Source organism: Cephus cinctus, unplaced genomic scaffold, assembly GCF_000341935.2.
Source record: "Cephus cinctus unplaced genomic scaffold, Ccin1 Ccin1_scaffold1080, whole genome shotgun sequence".
Taxonomy (NCBI): Eukaryota; Metazoa; Arthropoda; class Insecta; order Hymenoptera; family Cephidae; genus Cephus; species Cephus cinctus.
Genome location: NW_014333598.1, coordinates 75,608 through 87,347, shown reverse-complemented (window position 1 = coordinate 87,347; position 11,740 = coordinate 75,608). Strand labels below are relative to the sequence as shown.

At 37.5% G+C, this 11,740-nt stretch overlaps 1 protein-coding gene across 2 annotated transcripts in view; it reads left to right on the top strand.

Moving 5' to 3' along the window:
- The window catches only part of LOC107271994, a 35,227-nt gene extending 24,382 nt beyond the window's left edge, over window positions 1–10,845 (top strand). The window contains exons 4-6 of one of the 2 annotated variants that reach the window (XR_003061080.1): window positions 200–293; window positions 2,682–4,115; window positions 10,373–10,845. Coding sequence is in view for 1 of the 2 variants with exons in the window: in XM_025089257.1 (XP_024945025.1) it covers window positions 200–293; window positions 2,682–2,849 (262 nt within the window). In the remaining variant the exon portion in view is untranslated. Of the gene's footprint in view, window positions 1–199; window positions 294–2,681; window positions 8,148–10,372 lie in introns of those variants that run through there. The other variant, XM_025089257.1, reaches the window with a different exon arrangement.
- Window positions 10,846–11,740: the final 895 nt, after the last annotated feature.

Sequence of the window (11,740 nt, the reverse complement as noted above, 5' to 3'; positions counted from 1 at the left end):
CGCGAAATCCACATGACTAAATTTAAGGGATGAAATCACGAGAGCCACCCGAATCAATTGACATTATTTTTTGCCACGTTCGGAGTAAACGCGACGGGGGTGGCTTTGCTGTTGAATTTATAAAAATCTTTCGCCCCCTGAGACCCGAGCCTTTCACTCGAGCATGTAATAAGGGTTGCACCCTTTTTATTTGTCGCAGGTACAGCACCCAGGCCAAGATGGTCGACACCGGTACCGGGACTCTCTACATTATCGGATCGTTCAAAAGAATGACAACGGATCCCGACTTTAAGGTAAATACGTATATATATATATATATATATATATATATATATATATATATATATGAAATTCGTCTGCCCCTTGCGGTACAGTTTGATAATGGGGGATGACGTTTAGGGGCGCGATTATTTAAATTTAACCAGTCTCGTTGCTCGATAAGGTGCAAAGCATTATCAATAGGGGGATGAAGGATGAGCTGTAAAAGGCCTACAAAGTATATATATATATATAGACGTCTGTGTATTTGGTGTACAGAATAAAAAATATCGGTGACCCCGGGGTCATCGGAGGGGTGTTAATGTTTTATCCACCCCTACTTCGAATCGTAAAGCTCTGCTTGGACCTTTAATTTATTCGGAGTAAGTTTGTTAATGGAAATGTCGAGGGGGTGCTGGGGGGGGTGGCACGTGGGAAGGGGTTGTTGGCATAGTCGTTCCTCGGCTTTTATCGGCCGGCTACAGTCACGTCGGATTATCTCAAGATTATAAGATTTTAAGTTTTGAAATTCTCACTGACCAGCCTTTCAACCCTTGTACCTCGTACTCATTGCGTATTATGTTTATATATACGAAGTTTCAACATTGGGTTTATTTACTATATTATTTTTAAGTAGTGTATATATATAGTAACAATAATTATTATTTTCATTATGTATCATATAGTAATCCTGTACCCATACCTGTCATTTCCTTATCATCGTTTCTCTCGTGAGTCACTTAACATCTCCTGGGTATCCAGCATCCGCCATCTAGCCCCGGAGCAGCTATATTATCGATTCGCGTCCGGTCGTGGTTTTATTCGCGTCGCGACGCTCATTCGGGCGAACGAGCGACGCTCGAACGGTCAATGAGACAATGAAAAATATCCTGGCTTCTCTTGTACCTCCGAGCTGACGTTAAATTCGGGTCATTGATTGGACGTATGTACTTAATACGTTGACACTGTGATATATATATATATATATATATATATATATATATATATATATATATATATATATATATATATATATATATATATATATATATATATATATATATATATATATATATATATATATATATATATATATATATATATATATATATATATATATATATATATATATATGTGTGATAAGAGCGATTTATTATTTAACGTTTCATCGAACTCGTTATCGATTGATTAATAAATTTACGTTCGGACGTATTTTCGACGTTGACTGTACACCCGTATCGCGATAATCGTAAAGAATAACCGCGATTAGGATTAATAAGCTTTTCGTGGATTTCTTCCCCTCTGCAATTAATTCATCCGTTCGGCTATCCAAACTTCCTCACTCGACACCTCGATATTTCGTTAATGTAAGCAGATCCCAATTTCAAGTTTGAAAACTCATTTCGAAACTTTCGTATGTTACACGTGCCAGGCGTATCCGCGTGTTCTATTGGTTTAAGGGAGTTTTGGTTTAACGCACATAAAATTTCAGGGCGGTCCAGGAGGTTCTGAATGAATCTGAATGAATAAATAAACGAAAGATTGATAAGCGTTATCAGTGTACCTTTGATCAATGTAAACGACGAGGATGATCTGAGTTTTTATTCTAGTATTTTTTAAAAATAATTTTGAAAATTTCGAATGGAATATTTACATTCTCAGACACCCATCGTGGTCCTGGAAGACGGATGGTGGTAATGGCTGTCAGAATTCGCATTATCAGTATAGGAATTGGTATACCTAAATCCGTATAGCAAAGCAGGCGCTATTGTATGTCGACAAGGTAGGTAGAGTAGGTAGGTGCTCCGGTAGTTTATGGCGACGGTAAAATGCGAGAACAGTCGTGATAGGATGGGGTTCGCGTATACGCGTAGTCTTGGCGTATGTAGATCAGACAAGAGGAAGAGGGGGTGGGTGGGGTCGTGTTGGATTTTATGTAAGATCTTGATCCCGTGAATCTTTCGCGTATCACGCATATCGAGGTAACCTTTATTTGCAGTAACTTTCCCGTATGGGTTTTGTGTAGGTATCTGTTTCCCATAGACAGTGCTATTGAGCAATAAGTATAGGCATTTTGGTGCTTGGTTCACTAGTGAAGGCATAAAACTAAAAAGTAACAAGAGGATGTATTCGCGCAATGAGGAATTTATGGGAAGTGTCAGTGCTAATATAAATCGATTTGTAATGTGAGCCAATGGCTATACGAACGAGCACAGGAATTATATTGCCTCTGATAGTGAAATTCCCTATGTTGTTGTAGGATTGGGAATAAAATACACTGGGAATTTAACGTTATGGGGAAGAGGGAGATATTGAATTTTCACAGGCGATCTTGACGAGGGTAGTAGTTCTGGAGGTTGTTGATTAATAGTTGAGTGTAAAAAATTTGATATAATTCATCTGGGGTTTTTTCTTCTGTTCAGCTGTACCTGACCTCAAACGTGTCCTCGAGCGACTTCAATATGGGCTACAGCATGACAGGCACCCTGGAGCGCGGCTGCAAGAAGACTAACACCTTCCAAATGACGCACTTCGCGGTTATCCGACGACGCGACTACGAGAAGGCCTACGAGGATCCTAATCCCACCTAGTGCCCGTCCACACCCACACTTTCGGAGTGCGGGGATTGCGAACATTACACGTAGGATGCCCAAAAGAGTGGAGACGCATGAGGGTTGGATGTGCGCATGCGTTAGAATCAACATGGCGTCCGTGCGTTAGTTTCACAACAGGCTGTATCGTCCTGGAAGAAGCGGTACAGATAAAAGCTACAAGATAAAAGATACAAGGATACGCGTTGCTAAATTCATATTTGTAGATACAAAAAAACGTAGGCGCGAAGAGTTTGTTAAATTTCGTTAAGCCGTAACGTCGTCGTGAAGTTCGGAGGTGACGAATCCGAGACCAGTGGCTACATGTTATTTTGCAGTTTCGATTTTAATGCATTTAAACGTAACTCAACTTTCATGTAAGGTATGACATATTTTTTTTTTAGCAAAAAAGAGCCTCGGCTTTATTAAAAACACGTGACATATGGCATCGACTGCCGAAGAATCAATTTCGAAGAAGTGAAACGAGTGGGCATCCCACGAATCGAGCCAAACGTCCAAATGGTTAGTCCATGTAATATTAGATCGAATTATAATTAGTCTGTAAATCGAAAAGGGATGAGAACAGCCAGCGTACACAGGCACACAGTGAGACAGACATATATATGTATGTATGAGAGTGACACGAACCATAACCTAAGCGAACTAAACGAACGTGATCGAATCTTTACCAAAGTACTAGCTCGTAAGTTTTCTCTTGGCGAATTCGTCGGTTACGTGCATCCCCGTCGTATCCTATTGCGCATGCGCAACGCCTGGGTACACGAAACGACCGCTGGTGGCGCCCTAGAAAGCGTTCAAGAGTTATTTGCTTCCTTCGCGGCTCCGAGCCCTAGTGTTACTTTCTGCCGTATATATATATAATCGACTAAAAGTGTAAAAAGGGAATGCGAAAGAAGTATTTACGTAAATATTAATACGGCGGGAAGCTGTGTATCCGGGAGTAAACTTCTTGTCGATTCCGCGCACAGTCTCACGGAACAGTCACGCCATGTTGGCACGGGAGACCTCACGCACGGGATCATCGTATATTTAGGGCAACGTTAACACGATATTTATTTTTGCTAACGAGTAGAAACTCAAGCGTGCCGCGACGATGAATCCCAGTTTGTAATACGATTGTGGTGTTGTTGTTCGGTCGTTCGCTTTGGCTCTTGGGACGAGCGGTACTATGACGCAACGATACTGGCGTATCGAAGCATCCCGACGTCCTTCGTACCGTTGAAGCGTACCCTCTGGAATTTTCACGTGAGTAATAATGAAAATAAACATAAAAATACAAAGTTTGATGCCGTAATGGGAAATTAGTTGGACGCACGTGTGTCGTAATGGGTAGTGCCGAAGCTTCTGTATTTTCGAAATTACAGTGGGCTCGCTTCTTTAACGGTTCTATATGTGTATTTATATGGTGTTCCGATAATCCTCGACCTTGTCAGAATTCATAATTAAGCTTTGCTCAAGTCGCTATGTACGATTGTGAAAACGACTACAGCGCCGTAAACAATGTGCGAAGGTTGTGCGAATTACTTACGCGTCCTCTTGGATGTTATTTTTACGTAAACACGAGAAAGATTATTTCTGTTGAATTTATTTATTTATTTTTTGAGTACACGACTACGACTATACTCAATGCCAAAGCGTGTCGTTAATTAAATATGTCAGTTAGTAAGGAGAAGTAATATAGGATTCTCGGAATTTAATTATAAACGGAACAAAGGTAATTGCTACCTATGAATTCTTCCAGTCGCCACTTTATTTTTCCATGCGTACACGTGAAAGTAATTTTGATTTTTTTAAATTATTATTAACTTTATTTATGCCACTGACACTTTCAACGGGTTTTATCAAAAGGAAAGTAAAGGGAGGAGGAGGTAGGTCGGCCGAGAAGTTTTTTTTATGTCGTCATACTCAATCCGGATTAAAATTAAAAATAATAAGATATATATATATATACATTTCTCAGACATAAGGCTTCTCGGCCAGTTCACAAAGTACGAAATTTGCATGGTTAACCTTTAGAGGACGAGATGATTTTGTTTTGTTCAATTACCACAGTTTTTGACTTGAAGCTTTAATACCTATGCTGGAGTTATACCGTAGGGAAAATATGAAACCGACCTAGAGCCAAAAAATCGGCTTTCCGTCTTCTAGCGGTTAATTACGAATTACATATAAATACGTGTATTGGTATCGTTATTAATTAATACTTAAAGAAATAACATTTTGCGAATTCCTTGATGTTTAGAAGGTTTAGTCTTTACGTAGAAGGTATCGCTTATTTCATAAGTGACGTTATCCTATTATCCTCTAACTAGTCCATGGGTATTTACCTGTAGAGAATAGATTGGGCCACGTAGAAAATGCGCACGGCTAAGCTTGGTACGTTGAGAAGCAGCATCAAGAGTAATTGCCAAAAAAAAAGCACCAAAGAAAGAGAAAAATTTTTAAACTGCGTTTCGATTATATTTTGATATTTTTTCTTCCCTTTTTGTTCTCATCAAAACGAGTCGTCGATATTTTTCATTTGACTACACTGTCGAAAATTGCTGGAAGTGTCCGCCAAAGGATTTAAAAAGTATAAAGAAGATATCGGAAGTGTCTTATTTCACGGTTTTTTTTTTCTAGAGAAAATATTTGTCAAAATTTATAACGGTGAGACTTTTTTGGAATTTAAAGTTTTCTCAAATATGACATTTGATTATAGGTGGTTTGAAAGAAATTTTTTTTTTTTTAATCAATTATTAAGAATAATTGATGCTTTGGCGATTTTTACACATTTCACTATTGTAATTTGATTTTTGAAAAATGGCGGCTCGTTTCCTATTGTTGTATCGACGCACCTGAAATACGTAACTGGTTGATAATTAGCGCTTCGATTCTCATGCTACTAGACGATACGTAGAGGGTGACCCCTATAGTTGCGAATTTTAACTGTACTCGTTTTAGAGAATCGTCTAAGGTACGAGAGAAATAGTCAAAGAAATCGTGTCCTGACTTTTCTGATAGTTTTTAACATCCTAGGATGGTTTAAGCGAAGTACGTCCGATATCACGGTCCCTCCTAACTAATTAGCCGTAGCCCAGACCCCAACGTTGCACGCTTCCTTCGAATCTCTTACCGTCATCGACTATTCTCAGCTGCACGCGGGTCTACTAGTCTTTTTTCATAAGCATATTGTCAATTTGATCGGAGTTCATTATTCGAAAAAAAAAAAAAAAAAAAAAATTCACACAATTTTCTGAACTCACGGTGTACCGAGGTATCTGTAGTATTATAATTAGTCTTTGGTAATAATTTTTTTTTTCCATTAATCAACACTCCAAAATTCACGATAAATGTCTCGGATAAAATTGACAAACGAAAATTATTCTATCCTCGAAGTGTATAGTGTGGTGCTAGAGTATAGGTCGTAGGTCATAGTCCTAGAACAATAGTAACGGTAATAAATCGATGTTTCGAGTCTGTCCAAAAATTAATTGTATCGCGTAGACAAATTTTCAAAATTTTTCAAATTACGTTCTTGCCAAATTGAGAATTGACAATCTTTGCCGCTCTTATTTAATCGTAAATTTTATCTTTTTTTGTAAGCGGCCAAGATCTTCAAGTGGCAATTTTTGGTAGCTCATATTTAAAAAACGGTTTTTCTCCTTGTCTCGCATTGCAACGAATTTTGGATAGAGTTCAGACGGATATGACAGTCGCTTCTGATAAAATGACAACGATTGACAAAAATTTTTTTTTTATTTTCCTTATTACACGGTATACACCGTCCCATTAAATTGTTTACTATCTAGCGAATAAGTTGTCAGTACCACAAGAAGATATTTTATAATTTCTGTTAAAAAAATTTTTTTTAAGATATACTTTTTTTTAAATTCACCGTCGATCGAAGAACTGTCATATCCAAAACCAAAATATTTGACGTAATCAGTGTCTAGTTATCTAGAGCGTAGTGAGAACTGAAATTATCCTTATGATTAAACTAACATTATAATTGTACTGGTCTTAAAATACGAACTGAAAATTCGTATTCAAAGCTATGGCTGTGATCCTTATTAATCATAAAACGTTTAATATTGTATTCAGCATTGTACGTAGATTATAAAGTATAAATATATATATATATATATACATACACACCCACGTATAAAACATAATTATATATACGCGCGTTTGTATTAGTCGTAAATAATTTATATTTAAAAAAATTGTTAACCTTGTTTTTTTTACTTTCAACAAAAATTCGCACGTCCCACTACGTTGTATTCTCAGTGTTATCACCTCGTCCAAGGAATCTTACGGAGAGCCGTAAGGGGTCGTGTGGGTTATGTTTTTTGAGAATTAGGTATGTAATATGTAATTCGAAAAGATTGCCAAGATTTTCGTGTAATCGCGTCTTTACAAATAACGTGTGTCTGCCGAGAATTTCCGTTTACTGCAAAAAAGAAAATCTCCGATCCTCCCTTCGACCCCGTTCAAAGAAAGGACAGATTTATTCTGTTCGAATAAATAATCGAAAATCAAAGTATCGCGACTACCGAACACTTCGCTTGGAATCAAAGTTGTAAATAATTGATAAGTATAAAAATAAAAGAAAAAAACAAGAATGACAGTGCGTACACAAAATACAAGTTAAATTTAATTAGTCAATAGGCTTCGATTACTACAGTAATGCTATTGTATCAGAGTGCATCCGTGGTGCATCCAAGGGACGGGGTGTCTGATAATATTTTTCTTACGTAAAAAAATTTTATTTTCTATAAAAAGAAATTTCTCAGTATTATCGCGCATCGATTTAAATTTTTTTAACATAAATTTTCAAAATTCACTTTTTTGCGATACCGGGTCAATGAGTGGGGAAATTTTTTTTTTTTTCAAAATTTCTTTCGGACACCCTTTCCCCTTGCGCATTAATACACAATTAACTCTACGCAGTAACGTAACGTGAGGAAGATAATCAATGAAAAAAAAAAAGAAGAAAAAAAAATTGATTTATTAACAAAGAATATTCACGGAGCTAAGAACAAAGGGTAGGAACGAACGAACGAGCGACACGCTAAAAATCTCTAGGTTATTGGGAAATATTATGTAGATTAATAAATCCCTATAACAAGATGCTATTAGACGATAACGAATGATAATGACAGTGAATAAAAAATTTCGCTCGTCATTATCGTACCGTGGTAAACGTTTGCGAACGGGGTGGGCATGCAATTTTGAGAGGCCTGCCGAATTGATTAAAAAAAAACAAAAAAAAAAGTAAGAAGGAATGCATAAACAGAAAAATGACGGCGAAATGCGTTAATGCGTTCAATGAGGAAAACATTGATGTATTTTCACTACAGTCCTGTCTACAGTCAATTCATTTTGTATCTATACCTAATCTGTGTATCTATTGTCATAATTTATGCCAAATAAATGTTACATTTACGCAGAGATTTATCATTGCGTCCGAAACCCCCTCGCCCAGCCTGCGAGAACAATTAATTGGGTATTTCGAAAAATCGATTATTCATCAATGACCAGTCAATGGTATAGTTGTAAACTTTTTTAATAATATTTAATTCATTATATATATATACATACACATCCTAAAAATGATTCAGCAGTTTTCCGATCTTATTCACGTCTAACTGGGTACACAGTCTTAGGGGTGGTTTCGAGCCTGTAAACGTGGCACTGACTTAATGAAGCCAATCACGTGACGTCACCACCTGCTGCTGCTGCCGCCGCTGCTTGGTAGCAGCCCTTCATTAGCATCTACAAGCACGTACGTACGTAGCCCAGGAAGTAACGGCGAACACGGATTCACGTAAAGTATGCTGACCCTGTGGAAATTACTCGAGGATATTTATCGCCATTTACCGATCCGCGGTGTAGCACGTGTAACAGTAAATTGCAGAGTATACAGTGACGCAAATATATATATATATATATTTCTAAAAGAAATAAGGATAAGACCGCACAATACCCATAGTGCATTGGACAGTAGAAAAATCCATATTGGTCAGACTCGGAATAATTTTTTTTTTTTTTTTCAAAATTTGTAATCCCACAGAGTCGAATAAGCGTCATGCAATCTTTATCTGAAATAAACATTTAATTATATAGAAAATACTTTGCTGCGTAAATCAAGGATTCAATGTGCATTGCCCGAAACATAAATCCGAGTGAATTTACATAACCGCGCTGTGGTAAATTCGGGCAGGATGCTTTGCATACAAAGGTCTTCCTACCAGTGTTACTAACCATCCCTTGTGTGTACATATATATATATATATAATATAGCACTCTTCTAATTTTCTCTCTCCACGTGCAATATACGCTTGCATTATTTCGAATGCACCAACCACTGTGCCGGCCAAGCTATAGGCCACGTCCACTGGTTCGCTCTTTCGAATTTATGAAGCCGGAGGGTGCAGTTATGACGTCGTACATCCTCGACGTATGTGTGTCACGATAACTGCAATCAGTCAAGCGATAAAACGACCGAATATTTCGCAGTCGTACGAAAGAGCGTTTTGACAGATTGTTCGGGTGCGAGATGAAATTATCGAGAGCCATTTTTTCAGCGGTTTTTCGAAAATTGAACGAAAAAAAAAGTGACGGTAACACGTACCACAGAATGCACGACAAGTGCATTGACTGTTATCGGTAAACGCTTTCACGTTATCTAACATGAAAAATCTGTGTACCTGAATGACGTTCCAGTGTCAAAGGTCAGGCATCACGGCGGCCTAAACCCTTAACGGTGTGCACGGGACTTTGTCAAGCATACGCAACCCCTAGATGATTTATGTTATCTTTGCACGTGCAAAGTCAAATGGTGCCTGAAGGATGAGTAATGCTTTGCTGTTTCTCCAGATGCGATGTTAAACTATGGGGCGAGATAGGTTAGATTATTATTATTATCGTCGTATGGCGGATCTTGAAAAAATATTGTATGTATAACTTTGAGGGATCGTTTTACATGTATGGATTTTATTATCAATCTGTGTCTATATATATGGTGTTATGTATATCGATGTATAACGCTGGACTGTATGTACTTTTAGTTGTATCACGTGACAGGGGGTGATTTTGTATAACGATATATATATATAAATATAACTAAGTGTCTCCGATGCACGGATTCAGATTGCTTGGTTAAATTTCCTGCGTGCACCTTAGCGGCTACGTGAGCGATAATATCGCCATTAGATGTTCTTAATGGGATCTTAACGCGAGGCTGGTTTTACGCGTGAATTATACTTATTACCATACAACGTTTCTGTGATAAGAGCGACGAGAAATATTTGAATGTGCATTAACGAGGAAGTGAAGGGGTCACGTGGTAAGGCGGAGACGGAGGAAAAGTACACTTTTTATTTGATTATAGAAGGATGTGTATACGTACTATATGTTTTGGGAAAATTTTTAATATGAAATTTATGCATCGGCACGATATATGTTATTGGTGGTTAATGAGGATTTTGATGAGAAAAAGTTTTTTTTGAATTGCTCAGAAATTTTGTAGGCGGAACTCGAGCACAGAGAAAAGGCATAGACAAACGGAAATGGCAAGTAGGGCCGAAATGAGAATACGAATGGGAAGGTGGGAGATTGGTCCATCTTGAAGTTCGGTAATTGAGCTGTCCAATGGGAGGATAAGAAGCTGGATGCAACGGGCGGGAGATGGGAGTCTGCGTGGCTTCTATATTACGAAATCGCACGGTACGTTGGGAGATTTGTCGCTGGGAGAGAAAATGTTCTGGGATGGAAAATGTTGAATATTAATTGAGTCGATGTATTTTCGGATTTTTTATTTCCATATTAATTATGTGTAATTGAGAATTCTCTGGGTATTATTATTATATGACGTAGCGAGGGAAAATAAATTTTTTTTTTTTTTCATCAACTATAGACTTTTTTTTAAATTTTGTCTTTCCTCTTCGTTCGGCAATTTTGGTATCGCCGTTAATTTGTTCGACGAGTGACGTAACAATTGTTTAAAAGGGTCATCCAATTAATATGTAGGTTCCCTCGTAGTCACGTGGTAGGTGCAGGGGGGATGGAGGGATATTTCGAAATTTTGTAAAATCTCACAAAATTTCGTATGCTGAACTCGTCAATGGCCTTACCGTAGCTCGAAATAATTGTATTTCAATAGCAGCTAATTTAATTGGCTAGAGATAATATCGTTGTCGGCGCTTTTGAATTACAAACGAGTGAGGATTCCGGCTATTCCGGTATACATTGTATATGTATGTATATACGTAAAGCAGTACCTAAACACAGCCTGACTTGAAATTACATAGAGGAACAAAGTGAAGATATATAATTAGAGTAACGGCACCCTTAAACCTTGACAAGTAAAATGAATTTCTCTAATTAAAATAGCATCCCTTTTATAAATTAACGTTTATCGGTGAAATTCCAAAATAAAGTAAATAAACATAGAATATCATTTCCACTTGATTATTAACCACTTGATAATTTCCTCATTAACGTTTAATTAAATCCCAATCAATAATAAATACGTGTTCGATCGAAACATAAAATATATAATTATAAATAATTGAAAATCACGTAATACCTATGTATTTACATTAAAATAGCCGAAACGAAGTTGAAATAACTCTATAGTAAAATAAGGGGGGGGGGGTGGCAGAAATCGATTCCCTTTGAAACGAAGGGTAGCTGAGTGGCTGTTTCCTCGGAAGGATTTTATTGGCTGAAAGGAGACGGTGAAAAGGACGAAATGGGATAACGAAGGAAGGAAGGAATCGAGAAAGGAAGCATGGTAGATCTTACAGTTGATTTACATTGAATGGCCGCCATTATGCATCGTCTAATTGCATGCCAAAGTACTTAACGAGGTCTCTTTTTGTAAA